The sequence below is a fragment of the Sesamum indicum genome, linkage group LG2, assembly GCF_026168435.1.
Source record: "Sesamum indicum cultivar Baizhima isolate 11 linkage group LG2, ASM2616843v1, whole genome shotgun sequence".
Lineage (NCBI taxonomy): Eukaryota > Viridiplantae > Streptophyta > Magnoliopsida > Lamiales > Pedaliaceae > Sesamum > Sesamum indicum.
In genome coordinates, this window is record NC_142658.1 from 18,768,823 (window position 1) to 18,790,974 (window position 22,152).

At 35.0% G+C, this 22,152-nt stretch overlaps 2 protein-coding genes across 3 annotated transcripts; one reads left to right on the plus strand and one right to left on the minus strand.

Moving 5' to 3' along the window:
- The first annotated feature begins 207 nt into the window (after window positions 1–207).
- ETL1 (SNF2 domain-containing protein / helicase domain-containing protein) lies at window positions 208–8,232 on the plus strand. 2 transcript variants are annotated; one of them, XM_011072208.3, is made up of 12 exons: window positions 212–910; window positions 1,128–1,245; window positions 1,695–1,735; window positions 1,828–2,078; window positions 2,168–2,348; window positions 2,957–3,142; window positions 3,279–3,452; window positions 3,540–3,698; window positions 4,200–4,274; window positions 4,395–4,531; window positions 5,900–6,118; window positions 7,907–8,232. In XM_011072208.3, exons 1-12 carry the CDS (start codon window positions 371–373, stop codon window positions 8,067–8,069), a joined length of 2,244 nt encoding a protein of 747 aa, XP_011070510.1. In that variant the 5' UTR covers window positions 212–370; the 3' UTR covers window positions 8,070–8,232. The 2 variants fall into 2 exon arrangements, with proteins under 2 accessions (XP_011070511.1, XP_011070510.1); XM_011072209.3 differs by lacking the exon at window positions 7,907–8,232 and having other exon boundaries at window positions 208–910; window positions 5,907–6,045.
- A 1,307-nt stretch (window positions 8,233–9,539) lies between these two features.
- On the minus strand, window positions 9,540–20,642 carry ARC3 (GTP binding protein). Its single transcript, XM_088877679.1, has 16 exons — window positions 20,256–20,642; window positions 18,353–18,411; window positions 17,921–17,982; window positions 16,956–17,090; window positions 16,730–16,778; window positions 15,631–15,743; window positions 15,443–15,514; window positions 15,083–15,193; window positions 14,766–14,947; window positions 13,764–14,048; window positions 13,605–13,672; window positions 13,055–13,431; window positions 11,743–11,847; window positions 11,519–11,656; window positions 11,050–11,216; window positions 9,540–10,008 (listed from the first exon to the last, which is right to left on the minus strand). Exons 1-16 carry the CDS (start codon window positions 20,582–20,584, stop codon window positions 9,930–9,932), a joined length of 2,331 nt encoding a protein of 776 aa, XP_088733805.1. The 5' UTR covers window positions 20,585–20,642; the 3' UTR covers window positions 9,540–9,929.
- Between the last annotated feature and the right edge of the window lie 1,510 nt (window positions 20,643–22,152).

Sequence of the window (22,152 nt, forward strand, 5' to 3'; positions counted from 1 at the left end):
AATATTTGTTAGACGCTTGTTAATTTTTAAAAATATTTCTAAATTTTTAAATAATAAAAAGATATTTATAATTATAATAAATTTAAAAAAATTTGAATGTAATTTACCCTATTATTCTAATTGTTGCAATTCAATCTGTCTACATGGTAAAGAAGTGACCAAAAGACTGAAATCGTGAGGGAGCCAAAGTTGATTGTACCAAAATCGTACTTGAGCGAAACAGAGAGTTGTGCTGAGCGCCAGTAGAAATGGCGGTATCAATATAGTATCATCAACACCCACTTCCCTCCAGAGAGAGAGGGAGAGAGAGAGAGAGAGAGAGAGCTCATTCTACTTTGGTTTCTCTCTTCTCCGTTGGAACAAGAACAAGATGAAGAGAGAGAGAGAATTTATCGAACTCTCGGAGGATGAATGGTCCAACCACTCTGATTCTTTTAAACCCTCGCGCATCCTGAAATCCGAACCCACTTCTCAAGACCCTCCTCCCCCTATTGAGTCCTTTGCTTTCTCCAAGTCCGTTCACATAATCGAGAGCTCTTCTTCCGAGGAACTTGGAGATGCGGCAGCTGGGAATGCGAAGGGGAACGAATTCGAGGATTTAGAGGACGAGGATGCTGACTTGGAGGTAAGTAATAGAGTTGCGACTGTGAGTCGGGGGAATCGTTTCGTGATCGAGGACGATGAGGATGAGGATGACAATGGTGATGGTAAGGTGGGTGATTTTAGCGACCATGAGGTGTGGTTGTCGGAGGAGGAAGCGGAGGAGGAAGATGTTGTTAAAAAGGCTCTGCGTAAGTGTGAGAAGATTTCGGCTGAGCTGAAGCGGGAATTGTACGGTACAAGCTCCGCAGCTTGTGACCGGTACTCGGAAGTGGAGATGGGTTCTTCCGCAGCAAGGATTGTCACTCAGGTATTCATTGCTCCCAAGTCTTTGATTTTGCAGTGCCATGGGCATTTGTGATTGGAAAGAAGGATGTGCATGTTTTGTGCTTGTTTTTCATTCCTATTTCATGTCTTATAGCTGGTTGCCAAAATTTCCTATTATTTGAACAAGTTTGCTGTATGGCAAACAAAAAAGACTAAAGAAATGAAGACTGAGTGTTTCAACTCTCTCCAATTAAATGTAGGAGGATGTAAATGAAGCATGTGGATCTGCGGATTTGGACTTTAAACCAATGCTGAAGCCATACCAGCTCATTGGAGTCAATTTTCTTCTGCTTTTGTATAGAAAGAAAATTGAGGGAGGTATTCCTCCTTTTCTTCCCTTTTATAATTTGTACTGAACATTTGCAGGGTTTAGGTGTTGATTTCAATTACTTTACGTAACTTATTAACTCTGGTAACGAAGTACTTTCTCCTTTGCTGCTTGATGCTCTTCTATGGTTACTTTCTTGAGTGGCAGCTATTAGCTGGTTTTAGGGTTTTTCACTATGTTTGGGTAAGGTTGTACTGGAATTGATTTTCAGACTTGTACTGGTGATTCAGTAACTGACTTGTATGTTAATTTATTTTTCCACCATGGTTGTCAATTTTACATGCTTCTGATGCTTGTTACTTAGCTTGACTCTGTAGATGCTTCTCTTAATCCAAGGAAGTGCATCAATTAGTATCAGAACAGAATGAAAACTGCCCTTTTTCTCTTTTTGGGTTTCTTGTGTTAACTGACTTATTTTGGAAAAACTATTTGCATGCAGCTATATTAGCAGATGAGATGGGTCTTGGAAAAACAGTCCAGGTAAGTTGTTTGTTGTTCTATCTTGCCTAAAATTACTTCAATAGTTTCAAGCACTCAAGCTACTTTAATGTTAAATAAATTTTGTATCTCAGGCCATAACATATCTGACCCTGTTGAAGCATTTGGAAGATGATCCTGGTCCTCATTTAATTGTATGTCCTGCCTCTGTTTTGGAGAACTGGGAAAGGGAGCTTAAAAAATGGTCTCCGTCATTCACTGTTCTCCAATATCATGGTTCTGCACGGTCAGCTTATTCAAAAGAGTTGAGCTCTCTGGGAAAGGCTGGGCTGCCACCGCCATTTGATGTTATTCTTGTGTGCTATTCACTTTTTGAACGCCACAGGTTTGTGTTTTCTACCTGGTGTTCTTTTTTCTGACGTTCTCTGTTAGTTGAGTTTCTCTTCATTCTCAATTCTCAAAGTCATTGTTCAGTGCGCAGCAGAAAGATGACCGCAAAATTCTTAGACATTGGAAATGGAGTTGTGTGCTAATGGATGAAGCTCATGCTTTGAAGGACAAGAATAGTTACAGGTGGAAAAATCTGATGTCAGTTGCAAGAAATGCGAGACAGCGTCTGATGCTTACAGGCACACCTTTACAAAATGATTTGCATGTATGTTTATCGCAACCCATTTTTCGTAGTTAGGATCACATCATTGACAGAATGGAACAAGATAAGTTCATGCACTTTTCTATACGTTTTGTTGGCTTGTATCATATGAGCAGATTAACATGCTCCTTTCTAGAACTTGTATGACATGAAAAAGAAATTTACAACAGTTCACAGATTATTTAAAGTGATGATCACAGCAGTCGACTGACAGAATCTGAAAAAATTGTTATTATGAAACTATTTTGAAGCATGCTGTTGCTATTTGCTCATAACCACCATTTGTTATTATAGCACAGTGCAAAGTCTTAGCGTAGTCGCAGTGTTCTGGCTAATGCCTTGGATTGGATCTCTGTGATTGATGCTCTCCCTATTTCCTCCACTGGTTTATTGCCTACTTAATTTCAATAGTGGATGAAAGCTCCAATTATGTTGCTTTCATGTCGACTTCCCTTTATATGCTGACCAACATAAGTGCAGAAGATTTTTTAAATATGTTCTTGAATTGTGGAAAATTGATTTTCCTTTTTCTGGAAGTTCATTTTCCACTAGCTGCGGATCTTCACCAAGATCGTATTGTTCACTTTGGTGTGATTTTCTTCATCTTGCAGGAGCTGTGGTCAATGTTGGAGTTTATGATGCCTGATCTTTTTGAAACTGGAGACGTTGACTTAAAAAAGTTGTTAAATGCAGAAGATAGAGATTTAATTTGTAGAATGAAGTCTATTTTAGGACCTTTCATCTTAAGACGTTTAAAATCGGATGTGATGCAGCAGCTAGTTCCAAAGATGCAGAAGGTATTGAATTTGTATTTTCTGCTAAATTGCCTTCAATTATTTTCATAAATATTTGACATCGGCTCCTAAATTAAAGTTCATCTATTGGTTTTCTGTTCATCTGCCAAAGCTGAATGAAACAGTGGTATTGCTGTAGGTTGAGTATGTATACATGGCGAAACAACAAGAAGATGCTTATAAAGAAGCAATTGAAAATTATCGTGCTACATCTCAAGCTCGTATTGTGAAGTCTTCTGAAACTTGTCCTCATAATGTTGCTAGCATCTTGCCTCGACGTCAAATTTCTAATTATTTTCTTGAGTTTCGTAAGGTGGTGAAATCTTTTTTCTTAATTTGCTAGACATAATGCATAATAGTATCGGTTTCTTATAAGTATTTATGTTTCTCATACTTTCAGATTGCAAATCACCCCTTATTGGTTAGACGTATCTACACAGATGATGATGTTGTTCGTTTTGCTAAAATGCTGCACCCAAAAGGTGTATTCGGCTTTGAATGTACTTTGGAACGTGTGATTGAGGAGCTCAAGAGCTATAATGACTTCTCTATTCATCGGGTAATTTTCAAACTATTAAATATGCATTAGATATAATTGGAACAATTACCTTGTCCGGATTACTCATGCAGCTATAATTTTATTATCCTTGCTGATCCTTGGTACTGATCATGGGGATATTGGGGTACTGTTATATAAAATTTCTTTCTTATCGTACTGAAGTTTTTCTGAGAACTAGGCTTCTACGTGGAACTTCTACGAATTTCGTACATGTTATTGCACAAAGGATTGAAGACTTTCATCTCCAAGTTTAGCTGAGATGTTGCTCTATTCTCTTGTTTTTGATGTTAAATAGTATCAAATGATATATTTAATAAGATTTGGGTGTGAAATAGCGTCAAATCATATATTTAATAAGAATTGGCCTACCTTGTAAACAAGACGACTCAGTTGCACATTTTTCTGTTCTCTGTTGCTGGCATACTTTTATTCAGAGTCATAAGCTTGAGATGCCCCTTGTGACATATGGGTACTGATAGTCAATTGAACTGCCTGTTGCAGCTTCTGCTTTACTATGGTGATGCTGATACAGGAATTCTCTCTGACAAACATGTTATGGTTTCGGCGAAATGTCGGGTTTGTTTTCGTGTTCTTTGTTTTTTCTTTATTATTTTGACAAGCCCAATCATTAAGTAGGGGATGTTCATGTTTTCTTGCTTGCAATGATGATTGTAACTGGCTTTTCATGTGGCATAGGCATTGGCTGAACTTCTCCCTGTGCTAAACCGTTCTGGTAGTCGTGTTCTTATTTTTAGCCAATGGACGTCAATGCTTGACATATTGGAGTGGACTTTGGATGTGATTGGTGTGACTTACAGGCGCCTTGATGGAAGGTAAGTTTGCCTTTCTGTTGGATTTTCTATGCAGTTTTCGTGCCACTGATTATATAATATGGCATGTTAATGCTTTTTCTGATGAATATCACTAATGAGAATGAAGAAGAATTTGACAGCTCATGTCTAGGAATAACTTCGGGGTTTAGTTTTCTGCTTTAGTTTTGTATATTTATTTACCATTTATTTTTTATTTATATAAATATTAACTTAGTATTCAGGAGACTATTTTGTTCTCCTGATATTATGATGTTCATATACTATTGTTTGGTTACAAGTCAATAGAATGTATTTACTGGACCAATTTTAAACCTTTGGAACAAATGACTTGTTATCACAGAAGTTACTGAAGCCCATACAAGAAGAGCAATTTTAGTTCTGGAATAAATGGAAATCGATCCAGAACCCTAACTACCACTCTGCACAATTGTACATATGGCATGGATCTTTTCTGTATATAGGCTAAAAGATGGTTTTTAAACCGTATTATTCTCAAGTTAAAATAACTTTTCGTCAAAACAGTATAATAAGCAGAGGTGCTGCTGGATTTTCGTGTCTAATTTTGGAGGTAGGCTATTTACATCTTCAATTTCAGATTCATTTCTGCAAAGCAAAGTTAAAAGTAATCATTTCTGGTGTTATTGGTTAAATGTAATAAATATGCCAAGAAAGGAAGTTTCTAAACCAAAATTAAGATTAATCATCCCTGAAGAGCTAAGATGATAAATAATTCCAAGCAACAAAAGATGAGAAGAAACAAACTTACAAAAATTTCTCAATGTGATTTGAATCACCTTGATACTAGTCAGTGAGAGGAGCTGCTGATATTGATCATTTAGATAATCATGTCTATAATTAACTTGGTGTAAATCAAAGATCTAAAACAATTCTGAAAAATGTAACTTATTAAAGACTTCTACAGTGGATCACAAAAAATACTAAGATCAACGCCAGTAAATCCACCAATCAATATAAATGAATTTTTGTGTCTTCAGCAACTTGCAAAAGAAAGGGTGATCAAAAGGAGGATTGAAGTGACATGTTGGGATGTGTACCAATGGATTTTGATTGTCTGCGAGTCATTGACTAGATTACGACTTGGTTGAGGAGAAAGTCCTGATTGAGCAGTGCCTGGTCGGGTAGGTTACACCAGATGGTTGGAGTTTGAGTCTAAGAATATCGGATAAGTATATTATTGTGGTGTAACAACTTATATATTCGGTTGACAAAGTAAGCACCAAATTTCTTTGAGGCTGTGTATTTTATTAGTTGCCATTATTGGAGCAAGCTGTAAAATAGATAATATTAGTATTCTTCAGAACTTCTGATAGTTCACGGACTTTCATTTTTATGCCATATTGTTGTCAGTACACAGGTGACAGAGAGGCAGACAATTGTGGATTCCTTCAACAAGGACACTTCAATATTTGCATGTTTGTTGTCAACAAGGGCTGGAGGACAGGGTCTTAACTTGACTGGAGCTGATACTGTTATAATTCATGACATGGATTTTAATCCTCAGATTGATCGACAGGCTGAAGATCGCTGTCATCGCATTGGGCAAACGAAGCCTGTCACTGTATACAGGTAAAGATCATTTCCTCATGTCTTTTCTTTGTTCTGTTGTGATCCAAATAATTTGAGTATCTTTTGTATTATAATAAGGAAGAATTTATCGAGTCAAATAGTAGATTACAAGGTCACTGCCAAACTGGATGGAACTGAGGAAAATGACTGAAAAATTGATCCATGTCTCTGTTATGTTTGAGTAGGAAAATATTTTAAGTTAAATGCCAAAAAATAAGTTGTTGGAGAGGAGAGCCATTTAATATTTAATGTCTCTTACACACCCCATCACACATGTAGTTGGTGTTCTTTTTGTGAAGCCTGACCCACGAAACGCGTTTTTTTAGATGGGATGGTGAGATTCGGACTCATATCCCGTTTCAAACCATGGGTGTGATTTCACAATGAATTACCATAACATCTAGAAGTTTAAAATGTCAGGTAGGGGTGCCTGTTGATGTTATCACTCTGACAATAGTATTTTTGGGGTACGCTGGATCACAATCAATATAGGCAGTGTTTGAGATATCCATTTCAGTAAGCAACTATAAAATCACTGCCCAGAAGTTACTGGATGTCACCGTCCAAACTCTTTATTAAACACCATGCATCAGACCCATGCAACAGCTCTTATGGGGCAGGAGAAAGATACATGTGATGGATTTGTTTGACATCTGCCTCCGAGAGGAAACATATAGGGTTATGAACTTATGCTGGCTTATTTATATTTATATATAAAAAAATTTTGTATGTCTACCCCAAAAAGGCATAGACTTGAAAAAGTACAGTGAGTCATTAGCTAACTACTCAAGCCACATTCTTTTGTTTTTTCTAATTTATGTTTTGCCTTTTTTTATTAATTATTATTTTTTATTAAAATTTGGGCTGAATCGTTAGTCTGCAATCATTACCTGGGCTAATGACTCCATTTTTTTCACTTAAGGTATAGTTCATGTTTAATATTAATTAATTATTAATTTCAAATTATAATTTTATAATAATTAGTTAGTAATATATTAATTATTTTTAACAAATAAATGTTATTAGTTTTTTAATAGTTAATAAGTATCGTTATTAATTAAATATGACCTGTAATATTGCATTGTTTACAAATAAAAAAAGAATAAAAAATGTATTACAAAATTAGTGATAACTATAAATTTTAATACTGTCAGTCCCACAAATGTGCTGCTGGTACTGGAGTCTGGGTCTTCTTTCAACCATGTGATAACGAAGATTCCGACGGCGCATTTGTGAGACTGGCTGCCATTATTATAATTTGTGATTATCAATTTTATCATGGTTTTATTCTTTCCTTCCTGTTTTTTTGGTACTCAATACAATATTATAGGCCATCTTTAATTAATAAAGTTTATTAATTGTTAAAAATTAATTAATATTTTATTAATATATTTGTCAAAATTAGATCAATGAACAAGCTGAAGCCTTAAATATGAGTAGAGCTCAATTTTTGGCACCCCTACCTTTGTTGGAAGACATATTATTTTCATCTAACCGTGGTTTGAACTTGTTTGGATAATTTCATGTTTCAAGGGATTTCAAATCCTTGAGTTCCTATTTTCAAATCCACTATAACCATTCTTCCACATGTAGCATCACGTCAATTGGAATTCCAGTGTTTTTCACATCAGTGCATATCTTGTGACCAACACTTGTAATCTTGCTTCATGAATATTTCTTGTCCATGGTGATGTTATCTCCTTGTCCGATTGTTTCATGCTTCTGTATATTTCGACTTATGTTATTCAAAGAAATTGTTGAACATTTAATAATTTCTTATTTTTAAAGGCTTGTGACAAAGGATACAGTTGATGAGAACATTTATGAGATTGCGAAAAGGAAGCTAATATTGGACGCTGCGGTGCTGGAGTCTGGAGTAGAAGTCGAGAATGAAAGTGAGATGCCCGACAAGACTATGGCAGAGATATTATCATCTTTGTTGTTGCAATAATATCTGGGAATCAAGACTTTTGTTGATGCACATTGATTTTTTTCTCTTAAAGATCGCCATTCTTCTCTTGTAGAAGTATGTCTTGTGAAAGTAATGATTATTTAGGATTTGTACATGAGAACAGTAATGAGAACGTCATATATATACGTTTGTATGAGCTTTAGATGGTCCTCAACTTTATAGCTACTTCATTGTCTGTAGATGCTAAAGCCAGAATTTAAAGAGACGGAAACCGACGACAAATCGTGCCAATTGTTACCCATTTTAAGCTCGAATTTGTCATATTATTATCATTTGGATTCCGAATATTATCTGTATGCAAAAGGGAGTTCTATCTTCCCTAAGTTGGGTATAATTACACTTTCCTCCCTTGAAAGGTTTAGTGTAAGTATACGTAGATTTCATGCGGTTTGAGAAATTACATTTAAGTACATTTGAAGTTTATTTTTATCAAATAAATAAATTCATACGGTAGTTAAGATTGATTAAATTTGTTAATATTGACAAGAAAATTAAATAAAAATTGATATTTACTCTTGAATGATTTATAGGAAATTAAATAATTTTTTTCTAATTAAATTACTCTTACAACAGTGGAAAAATATCTCCTTAGATGTATTAACACATGAAGATATACGAGGGTAATTTGATTATTTATTTGACCTGTAATAAATAAGTAATGAATTGACCAAGAGTTTTTATTTTTTATTTTTTGTTATATAAGCAAATTCGATGAATTCTAATATATAAAATTTATTTGTTAGACAGAAGTAAATTTTAAGGGCGTTAAATATAATTTTTCAAACTACAAGAGTTTATATGTAATTACACCAAATCTTATGAGAGGGAAAGGAGGATGTTCTCTTACATGTATATACTTACTGTTGGGAACATATGCATAATAAAAATGAATTATACAATTTCTTTTCTTCTCCAAACATTTAAAACATCATTTATAATTAGACATGATAAGATTATTTATCATGTATAATTATACGTTTGGTTAACATTATTAAAACATGATATTAATACTACATTTGGTCTTTATTTTTTGAGACTTTCAAAAACTATTTGAGTTTTGATTAGGTACCAATTGAATGTTATTTTGAACTTTTGCTTTTTATGAATATAGGAAATGAATATTCGACAAACTAATTTTATTTTAAAAAATTTATTTCAATAAATAATTTAAAGTTTTTTCTTTCTTTTTTTGTAATCATTCACAAGCTAAAATGTAAAAATAACTTGAAAAATGATATCATTAATAGTCTTTTTATTATTTAATCTATTTCATAATTCCTTCAATCAAAAATTCATGTTATATTATTATATGGGATATCACACATAATACCTCAAACCAAACAATATATAATAGAAGATGTGATTAACTATCATTCAATTTTCCATTCCACCCAATCCTATTAGGCCTAATAATATCTCATGAACCAAACGAGTAAATAATATGAAATATATGCCCCAAGTAGGATATTTTCATCTTATTCACTCTTTTGAAGGTCTTTCTGCTCTATGCTACCAGAACAAAACCAATGGCAAATTTCCTGGACATGTACATAACTCTCGAGTCTATGAAATTGCCAATGGACCACAGACGGAAACAAATGATGAGAAAAGTGCTAATTGCGTTCTCCACAGTAGCACTGTTCCAACTGTTACACATATTTACATAATACTTTATATGAATATGGAGACGGTTTGGCTATAGAAACTTGTTCTTACTCCTACTTGCATAAGAAAATCGGGCAGAAGATTAGAATTTTCTTTAGAAATTTAGACAAGAAACACATGGTACCTTGTGAAAAGGCGGGTGTCTGACTCATATTTACAGTAGTAAGTGCAAAACTATGTTCGACCAACCTCAGCATCCGGGTCCAATTGCTTTTCACTGACAAGCACACCTTCATCCCATAACTCTTGAGACCTATGGAGCATTAAGATCACATAAATTGACCAACCAAAGAAATAGAAATACAGAAACTTTCTTCGGGCAAAAATATAACGTATTCCTTAGAGGTCTAGAAGGGGGAAAATCTAACTCATCCTTGAAATAAAACTTTGAAAGTCATAAACTCAAGATAGAATTGTTTTTTAAATAAAACATTAGAATAGTTTGATTTACACACAGCTGGCTCTAATACATGCTTTAGTTCCTAACAATTATGAAACAAAATACTGCTGGGAAAACTTTGGAGTGTTACTATAAGACTTCGGTTAAATGCATTTTGTCATTAGAACTATGTCCATTTTTACATTTTGCCATCAAATCTTGTATTTTTTTGTCAATTTACCATCTCAACTTTGTGAAATTTGCACTTTACCATATATGATTGTTTTTTTTATTAATTTTTCTGTTGGAAAAACGTCACATATTATGCATATGTAAAAAATATCACATCACATAACCCTTAAATATCACATGTGCACTGCATGTGTATAAACTTGAGATCGTAAGTTGACATGAAAAAAAATTTAGATGCCAAAGCGTAAAAATGTTCATAGTTCAGATGGTAAATATAATTAACCCTAACATTTTTACTAAATTTTCTATTGCATTCATCAATTTTTACCTAATTCTTTCTAAAACTTCAAAAGAAGAACAAAAACTTCATGATCTCATGAATAAGGCCTTCAAATCTTTGATAACTATCATGGGTTGCTTGGGTCTAAATGAGCATTACAGTCTGCAGCCAAATACCACATGTCGGATGCCGGACTTAACTAAATCAGCATGTAAATTCCTTGTATAAGGGTGTGCATGTGAGTGTTTCATAAATTTAAGATTTAAATGGAACTTCATTAACTTCAGTATTCACAAGTATGTTCGAAATGTTATGTCTTAAGAAAAGGACAAATGAGCATATCTGATGAGATCTACCATCATCATATGTATCACCAATCAGATGGAAAAAATTCAGGTGAAAAGAAATAGATAACGAGGCAGAGCTTTGCTAAAAAACCGAACCTTGTCCCATCAACATTGATACGAAGAAAGTGGCCGTGTCGCCATCCCTCTTTAAAGTGTCCAAAGGAAACATCACCAAGCTTTGAGTAGAAACGGCCTTCTCCATTTGCCTTCCCCTTCCAAAAGTTCGCAAACCATCTATCCCCAGTACGAAAGTAAATCCAACCCTATGTAAAAGAGAAATACAAACAACATAGTCATTAAGACACCATTCTGGGCACTTGTCCAAATCAACTTAATTTCTACAGAAAGAGAACTAGAACTAAAAACAGTACTCAAGAAACTAATACTTGATTGGAATGTGCCATAAGGATCAAATGATTCATCATTCACACAGCTACATATTATTAATTGTGTTTTTTTCTAAAAAGTTGATGAAACGAATTGGTGTAAGAGCAAATAGTAGAAATTAATACGCATGCAGCAACTCACATAGAAAGGCAGAAGTTCCGAGGAACAAGAAAGATACCTTGCCGTGCATGACATCATCCCTCCATGATCCCTGAAAAACATCCCCATTGTTGAAGTAGAATGTTCCCATACCAGATCTCTTACCATAGCGCCACATCCCGTCGTAGATGCTTTTGTCCCCAAGCAATAGGCGACCCTGGCAGACTCATGGTTTATACCATCCTTTTTATAGGATGCATCTAAATTTGAATCATTAAAGTTTATTACATAAAAATGAAGTACCTTTCCTTCAGGAAGTCCACCTTGAGCACGCCCCCTGTATATTCCTCCACGATATTTCATTTCCACCACACGACTCCACTTCTTCTGCGAATCTCTCTCTGATTCCTTTATATAATAGTCACTATTTAGAACAACCTTATTGGAGAAACAGTTAACAGACAACAACCAAAAACAAAAAAAAATTATAAAAGAAACAAATACATATATTGGATGGAGAAATGTCCACTACAGTTCAACACTGATATCTCAACATCGCATGCCTGTAGAGAAGAGAAAAGTGATGCAGTCTTGACATTTTATTGGAAAAGAAGTACTCCAAAGCTTTTCAGGGCTGATAGGAGATCACAGGTCTTAAGCTGCAAACTTCTCATATCCTTCAGCTCTAGCAAGTGTATGTTTTTGTCCTTTCTTTGCATATATGCCTTAACAAAACTCTCCAGATGAAGAAATATATTGATCTATTTCCAAAGCAGACAAGACATCGAGTACATCCAAATCTTAAAATGCTCCCCATTCATAGTGGACACTGTTCAGTTCATACTACATATGAGTTCTGCCCAACTTTATTCCCTATAAACATGAATGTTAAACTAGGATATTTCAAAAAACAAAATCTGTTCAGCAATCTGATAAGGATAACACAGTAAAAATTTACATTGTAAGTTCTTAAGAAAAAGATACCAATATCAATAACAGGTAAAGAAGTTGATAAAGGATCCAAGTACAAGGTAGCAAGGAAATGTGAGAGCTATAGTTGAGGATTGATATATTACAGCACAAAATATATGTTAATAAATCTAGAAACAAGCCGTTACACTTGTAAATACACAAATATTTTGAACAAAACAGATATCATGGACCACTGGATATCAATTATGCCTCGTGTCTTAAATCCCTTGGATAACCCTAGCAAATGAATATTGCCAAGTATTGGCTTTGCTCCAATCCTTTTGACATTTATATTCTTGTTGGGCTCTTAATCAAGAATAATTTTCAACTTTTGAGATGAAGCAGCATTTTAGAAGTGTATTAAGCACAAGACTGCATTTTGCAAAGAGGGAAAAACAATGAAAACTTCCACGTTAGGGTATGGATAAAAGCACTGATAGTCATTTCCAGGCATAAGGTTTATGGAAGGTCATCTAAGAAAACTGTCAGCGCCTCAAAGCTAAACGTCTGTGCACACATCTCTAGAAAAGGTTAAAATTCGAGGAATGGTTTGATGCATGGAGAGAAATTAATCAGTTAGAAATGGTCCGGTTCTTTAAGTTTAAAGTACACACAATAAGCATATGCAGAAAATGGAATTTACCAACATGGATGCAGCACGAAGGGAAAGAACTCCATGCTTCTTAGAATTACTGGTGGGATTTCCGTTGTTGGATGAAGACACATTATTGTTGAAATCAGCATCTGCCGATCCAGCCCAAGACATAGTTGGTCTAGCATAATGCTGTTTCTTTTTATTGTCCCCAACTCCCCATGCAGCTCCATGCATAGTTTTTGAGTTGAGAGACTCATCTTCCAACTTCTCTAAATGTTTTACCCCCACAGGAAGTTTGTAGATGCTGACACTATCAACCATTCCAGTTGCCTCTGAAAAATTACTTCCATATTTGGGTAATTCACTGGACCAACCTGGCCCCAGATTTCCTCTAGCAAGCATCTCCCTTTTGAAAACAGGGGTTCCTGTATAATCCATTCCAACTGGATTCACTATATGGCAAATTGAATACTGAGTGGTTTTAAAGCGGATATTTTATCATCATTAATTAAAGAAAAACAAGAGGTAGTGGTACCATTGTCACCATCAGATGAGTGATTTTGAAGGAAGAAGTAAAAAAAACATAAGAGAGTTCTACCTTCAGAATTCAACTCATAAGATGATGTAGAGTTGGACTCCAATAATTCTACCCCTCCTTCTTCAGAACTACAATCATCCGTATGTAAGAAGAGTTTGTCAATGTTAGGATACATTATCGGGAACAATTATGGTGAAATTATAACATGTATGGAAGGACCTGATAGAATAGATTTCTTCATCACTATCATCCAACAGTGGTTGCAATTTGTCCATGAAAACACCAGTGTCTTCAATTGTACCAGCTAAGGGATTAGTCTTAAGCATATCTCCATTGACAGGGGGATTTATGGCATCAGAAACATGCAGACTCTCAGATAGAAAGGCTTTATCGGAGTTGTTACTTCGCCGATGTTTCTTATCAAAGAGATTGAAAATGAAAGGGAAATGTTGACCCAGGCTAGAGAAAATGCCATTTCTGGGAGCCATCTGCTGTCTGGTGAATCTGTTAACACATATACAACATAATTAAAGTAGGAGCTAAATAAAGGTGCGCAAGAAACAAGCAGTTGTTAGATGTTTCCTTTGCTTAACACTAATGAAATTCAATTGATGCAGCGCACCAGACACACAAAATGTAAACATGTTGCAAAGAAAACCACAGAGTTTCATATTCTCATTAGTCAACTAGTATATCTCCATAAACAAGAACATGGACTTCGAAATTTCGGAACCCAACCCAAAACTTTTCCAAAACGAAGGCTAAGTTTCAGCACTTCTAAAATAACAAAAAATCCGACAAGTATATCCATCACTTCATCAAGCATTTTGGAATTATGCAGGGTGGCAACTTGAAACGGTTGTCAGAGAGCATCTCAGCAAAGAGATCAATCATGAATTTTACTCCATTACAGTACGATTTCCAATGTGCAGAAAAGATATATGCACAAGGACCAGATATATGCATTTCTCCTTGGAGATTTTGGTGACCAACTCAGCAGGAAGTGCATCAAGTTGTCCACTAGAATTTTAAGCATACATCCTCTTATATTGTATCATGCCACATTCAAGTTGTCCACCAGAATTTTCATCTTTTAAATATTATAGTGTAATGGAGAACTATAAGGAGACAGTAAAAACGAAACTTCAAGAAAACTGAAGATAACCAGTTTAATGTGGATGCATCGTCTGTTTAGTTAAATTGGTTGACAAGGAACCTTACCCGAAAACAATTATTGTTGCAAGTATAGTGTTAGGCTCCTGATTAGGCTCATGAACTACAGATACAATAATTTCACCCTTGCATTTCGTAATTGCACGAACAGTATTTAAAATGTTATTGGCGTCACTGCAGTCCGCAACACCTGAACTCGCAATGATACATAAAATCGCACCATCAAAGTCCTGTGTATAAATAGCAAAAAGAATGAAGCCTGAGTTAAGAAGAGAAATCAAATGGATAACAAACAATAAGTCTGGAGAAATTAGGCAAAATGTTCTGAAATAGTGCAGATAAAAGGTAATAAAGGTCAGTTGCACCTTTATGTCCACACCCAGGAAAGGGCAGTCATTTATTGCTCGCAAGAGTGAAGTTTTGACATTGTAACCGGCCCCAAATCCAATACTCGCTTCATTATAACCCTCAAAAATCTGTAAGCGGTAAGCTTAGAATTTAGAAAACCAACTGAAACATGATGGAAAAGAAATGAGAAAAAGATTGACACAAAAAAAACTGGATCCACATTGCTAAGTTATTCCAAAGAATTGAGGAGGTCCAATATCAGCCAGAAGGAAATACAATCAACATGGAAACTATCTGGGAGTGTGGGTAAACTACAAGTAACACATCTATTCATTTAGACAGAACGAAAGCGAAATAAGACTTGTAGTTGAGCTTACTTCCCTACACTCAGGGAGTTGAAGTTCTCTGGTTGAATTATCTTTTGTGTTCAGAAGCTTTATGTGTTTCTCCTGTTAATGACAATAAGAATTGTTTTTATCTACAAATTAAGCAATAATAATAATAAAAAGATAACGATTAGCCAATGGCAACTAAAAACTTGAAACCAAAACAAGAGTTTGCTTACAGATAAGAGAATGGAGATGGCATTCATGGCCATCAAAACGGCATTATTAGTAGTTCTCAGAGCCTCATCTAGAGTCACCAGATCATTTTCTAGAAGTGCATCAGTATCAAGAACTGCAGCCATGATACATCAAGGTGGTTGTTAGAAGCCTAAGCCATTATAAAAACATCATGCTCTTGTAGTGTATCAACAATGGCAGCTTTCATATATTACATAATGTATCTCTGGGACTTTACAATTACCTCTATCCACAAATAACTTGGTTTACTTTTCGGTCATACATATGGATTCCAGTGCTTAATATTTTATATTCTATTTTTCGTTTACAATAAAAATCAATATATTTTTCCGAATTTGCCAGCAGAAACAGACCATGTTGAAATAAAATTTTCAGCCAAATAGATGAATGCATTTAACAAATATCTTCATAGCCACCATGGACAAGTGAAACCAAGTCCTTTACTGAGGACAGTTCCAATTAACGCAGTATCCAATCCTGGCATATTGTCTTTGAATTTATTCTTGCAGTCACCTTCATTATTTATCTTGTTTCTTCTTTTTAATTTTTCTTTTATTTGGAGATCAGCTGCGAAGAAATATAAAGTCACAAGAGGCTCTGAGCTGGGTTTGTAAGGAAGAGCTTCAGAAGCATTGTATCATATGCAACTGAAAGGCAAAACAAAAACAAATGCAGTATAAACTTCCACTTTTATTGCAAACCAATGGACTGCTGAGGACAACTAGGCTACTCAATACTCAGCATCAAAAAAGAGGGGTTTAAGTATATCCATAAATATGCAACAGATCCTCATGCACCCTACATTAACCATTATCTGCCTGATGCTGCTTGGTTGCTAAACATATCGAAAAATGTTCACATATCTTTGAAATTTAAGGAAAAGAAAACAGGAAAAACAACAAGAAGAAGAAAATAATTCAGTTGTGCTACTCAGAACCTCACTGGGCAGCTCAACATTCAGTAGTTGTTTATAGATACTAGTTAGTGGCTGAAGTTATGGGACCAAAACATGTACAGACGGACTTCAAGTGAACCAGCTCTGGGTACATCATAATCAGCTCAAGGTAAAAAGTTACTCACCTATACAGAAATTCGCCTGCTTTTCAAGTTTGCTTACCAAATCCTTTACCTAAAGATGGGATAAGTACCATAACATTAGTGAATGTTACCTTCATCATTGTGTCGTGATATGGTCCTGTCTAGATCAACATGGTTTAACTGTGTCTATTTGGAGATATCAGAATTCACGGATATATTAATGTGTCAACAAAAATTATATTAGAAACAGAAAAGGAGAAAGATGTGCCTCATCTTGGCGCCTTTGTCCTTCAAAGCGAAATGGCTTCAATATTATTCCCACAACAAACCCGTTTGCAGACTTGACATTGCTAAGAACCTCAAGTGCTGTAATATGATCCGAGCCATAAGCAGCACTAGCAACCTAACAAAAATAAAGGAAGAACTAAACAAGCTCAGTGGAGATATATATTTTGACAAACAAGAAGAAAGAAGAACGAATACAAATAAAGAATATTCAGAGCTTTCTCCTGACTTTCTTGAAAATGGAGAAGTACGAAGAAGAAATGCATGCCATCTGGCAAGATGAGAACTATGAATACTGGTTCTGCCTTAAACCAGGCTCCTTGCAGTTGAAAAATGATAACAAGAAAGCATAAAGGAAAAGTTCAAAACAATTATTTAGTTTATGTCTAAATTAATAAAGACACATACAAAAATTTCAGGATCATATTCTGGCAATCATTCATAAATTTATGCTGCTTCTTTGAAGTCTTCCCAGTTGGTCACGGACTAGAATTTATATCATGGAAAATCTGGCCTAGGTACTATGTCTTTCCCAGCACTCATCTCGCTCGGGGATGGAAGAACCTTCTCCGGAAGGCAGCTGGGATCAATGTTTTGTTGTGGTACGTGAAATGGGACCAGTTTCCTCATCATTATATCCCAAGCTAAACAGAAAACATGACTTCAGAGTCCAGAAGTGACTCCAAACATGGCCAAGAATGTCATTGGGAAATTAACACTAAGAATTTCAAAGGTTCAGGTATAATTAAAAGATGATATCTAATATTTTGTAAATGAAGGTTCCGCTTAAATGCAGGCATATTTTGCAATGGTTTCTATTTGAAGCATAAAAATACTGCACAATTCAATAAAGCCTTATCCAATAGCACAAAAAGCAAAGGGATAAACTTGGCAAAGTAAAACTTAAAACACAGAAATATAAGAGCAAGAGGTAGGCAATGTACAAACAAGTATAACAGCTCTACAAGATGACTGCCATGCTGAGAAATCTTCCATTGTTCTTGTGCTATCTGCAAAACCATAAATAGAGTGCGAAAGAAGGAAAAGCAGACTAGATCACAAACAAGTACAATGGCTGTGCCTCAGCAGAAGTTGCCAGCTATTCTACTAGTAAAATAAAAGTAATAGCAGAATAAGAGTCAATTTGTGTCATTTCTATGGGAGTGTTTGTGAAAGCTTTGGAAGATTTTTCAACTTACGGATTTAAAAAAAAACACTTTTAAGGTGTTTGAATGTCTTCTGCTATAAAAAGCACTTTTAACCCAGAAAGCACCTTGTAACTACTTTGGCTTTTTTGTACATAAATTCAACTTCCTTTTGAACTACTTTAACCTCATTATAATAATCCCAAAAATGAACAAATGAATTAATATGTTTGACCTTGGCTAGTAAACCTTTGTTGCAGTTTCAGCTGTTCTGAGCAGCAACCAAGAATGTCCCTGCCATTAATCAAAATTGGGGTTATGTAGAGAAACCATATATTTAATACTGAAAAATGAAGTCAAAGATTTCATCAAAAGCTTACTGCCTTCCAAATTACAAATGCAATTTAGAACACCAAAATGTAATACAACAAATTTGTTCAAGACAAAAGGAAAAATAATGCAATAAACCTTGCAGAAATAACGATTGTCTAAATTACAAGTCCAGAACCAGCTAAGCCTAAGCAAACATGTCAAGAATAGCATGTTATTTAGACAACATATCAAAACCGGCATGCCAAAAAAACAATCCCATCCTCAGAAACCCAAATCGATAAGCCGCAATAGTACATCAATAAATAAAGAGAATACTGGTCCCTGCAAGACACAAAATGTTACAAGCACATCAAGCATCACCAGTGCCATGTACAGAACTACAGTGCTATAGCTACAGCATATGCTCTCTCGCTGCAATTGTCTTGATAATAACAAACTTAATAGTAAAGTAAAAGGAAGTGTATACACGCAACCACATTCCATAGTGAAATCCTATCTTCCCTCCCCCCAAACACATATATACAGATAGACTTTCTTAACTTCCTTCTAAGGTGTGAAGGTTACCAAAGAAGAGATTTCCCTTCGACTATTCGACCAAATACTATGTCAAAGTTTTAGATAAGTGAAGAGAGAAATAGAAGACCAACATTTACGTGGTTCAGTCATATGACCTACGTCAACGGGACAACATGCCTAAAGGGCTAATCATATTATTATCTCTTAGTTTGATGAAGATCTGGATACACATCACTCAATCACTAGCTATAACAATTTTTCTTTTTTTTTTCTTTTGGTGTGTGTGTGTGGGGGGGGGGGGTGTTGAGGCGGGGGGAGCAAAATATTTCTATTGTTATTCATTTTGAGGCACTTAAAATACTGTGAAGATGTTAGGTATGCCTTTTGTGTTAAACAAAACAGAAGTAATTGTAGATCTATAGACAAACTGTGCAACTTAATGAAACCCTTATAGTGCCGATGTAGTCAACTTAGACTGATCTCAATTTGTCCATTCTCTGAGATGTAGGTAAACTTATTGCATAGACCCACCAATACTAAATTGCTTCTGCTTTTTTCCACAGTGGATTGGATCCCTGTCTACTATAGTACTACTATTCCTGTCCCAGCTTCATATCCGTCCAGCACTATCTCTTTTCATTGATTCTCCTGCCTCTATTTCATATCTGTAGTTTTCCAGCTAGAACAAGAAATAACAAATCAACTTCACGAATAGTTTATAATGTCCCCAAGCATATTGAAAACACAGTATATAATTTTTCACAGATTTGAACCTAATTTCGTAAGTTAAAGCATTCACTTTCACCTTTGACACCACATTATTCTTAACTGATGCAACTCAGTTGTGCGCGTTTACTGGTATGGCCAAGTCCTTTAAGCATAGGATGCCCCATAGCATTCTATAAAACATTCCTCCCAACTTCACATAGAAACACCAAACCAGTACTAAATTTAAGCATAACATCAGTTTTGTGATTCTCGTCATCTTCAATTAAACTTCCCAAGTTCTCAGTCATAAACCTTTCTGCACCACAACCTTTAATCACATGCCTCCCCGATAACTCTAACAGAACAAAAGAATTGACTTACCATGACCTAAAATCACATCACAATTTAATTATAACACAACTTCCCCGATCACATTTATGCATAGTTTCACCACCCATTTTCCGGAAGCAGAAGCACATAATCCCGAAACCCACGTATACGCACTCACAGTGTAAACCCAACATCAAGACACAAGAATTTAATATTACAAACAAAAAGGAGGATCAGAGCAGCACATATACCAAAATCTCAAAACAGGGGAAAGGAAAGGCGAGGCAGAGCAGAAGTCCAAGACACCGTCCTTCCTGCTCCCTACTACTATCACTTCCACGCACTCCTCACATTCTCCCCACCTATCACCACCGCCATTTTTACGACTACTACTACTGTCAATACCAGTAGCAACGCACCTGCAATCCAATTTAACTGTAACGGAACCCGAATTCCATCCCAAAAACAGTTCAGGCCGATGTCTTTTCCGGGTTCCGCGAAGCGAGAGGAACCGCAATGGGAAGACTGAACCCCGCGAAAGCGAATGAGACCCAGTTGTATTAGGGTGCAAAAGCTTCATGGGTTATCAACAGAATTCCAAGAGACGGAGCCTTGGTTGGTGGGGTGGGGTGGGGGGGGGGGGGGGCGAGTGACAATGGAGATTGCAGAGATGGAGTATTGCCTCCACGTATTAAACCAGCAGATTAAGTGTGTCCAAATGACATTTTTGCCCCTGTCAGTCCGGAACTTGGGACTATGATTTTTCATTCTAATCAGCTAAATCAGAATGAGTAGTCCGATGTTCGATATAATTATAAATATTTTTTATTTTTTAAAAAATTAATTAAAATATTATTTTATAATTTAGATTAAATAAATATGTTTATTTTATCATTTTTTATTCATCTCAATTGTTCGTTTTATAATTAAGAATCTATATAGTAAAGACAAATTTGATAATTTATATTTTTATCAAATGAATAAATAATTTTTCAAACGATGAGAGGTGTTCATAATTATATCAAGATCAAAGTAACTCGTCATAATTTTACTCTTCTAATTATTATTAACTTAATAAATTTATAACTACGTCATTATTATTTCTCAACGTATGAATTATCTAATAAGCCCAGATTTTTATTTATGCGTTTAATGATCACATAGAGTCACGCTTTTAAACAATTATAGTACTATGCTATTGCTGCCTAAAAACGTACATTACCAAGATTAAATACACAAATCATTAACATACGAATCAAGTTGTAATTATAATGCAAAGAGTTGCTTAATTGTATTACATCACTTCTCATGTTATTTAATTGTATTCATGATATTCGGCATATTAACATTTTTCACTTGAATGTCACGAGTATGAACTTTATCGAAAATATAGAACTCGTCGTTTTAGGTGGCTGTGTCATGTGATGGCGGTGGGTGGCCCAAAATGCATGATTCAATGTTATATCGCAAGATCATATGAGGTTGTAACATATTATGAGATAGGACGAAGTCGTAAAAGATTGCGAGGCGTAGCAGTAATTGTATTTCTTGAAAAGAGATTGAAACATACTTAAACACAAGAGATCATCTTCTTTCTCCCATTTTATAATGGGTGAGAGGGTATTTGTACTAGGAATAATTACATCACTTTTTCTATAAAGTTTGGTATAATTACACGTAAAATCTTTTGTGATCTGGAAAATTAAAGGTTTAAAATGCAATTTTAATCCTATATTTTTTCTATTTTGGTATTTCAGTCATTCATTTTTTTAGAATAGCAAATAAGTCCTATACTTTTAAATTTTTAAAATTTTGGTCATTCAGTGGCTGAAATTTGAAATAATTGCCCATTGTTTTGAAAAAAAAAAAGGGATTTGTTCCTATTGCTCCATGTATGCTAGCATAAAAGCAAATTTTAGGTCCTGTATTTTTTGTTTTTTGATGTTTTAATCTTTTACAATTTTAAGGTAGCAAATAGGTCCTGTAAGTTTTTAATTTTTGTCGTATGGTCCAATAAATTGACCAGTGGAAACAAAAGCCCCAAATTAAAAAAAAAAGCACTGGTAGAGCATATGTTTTTTTTCTAGCAATATTTGCAAACTCCGATGATTGAGAGACCAAAATTGCAAAAAATTAAAAAGTTATAGG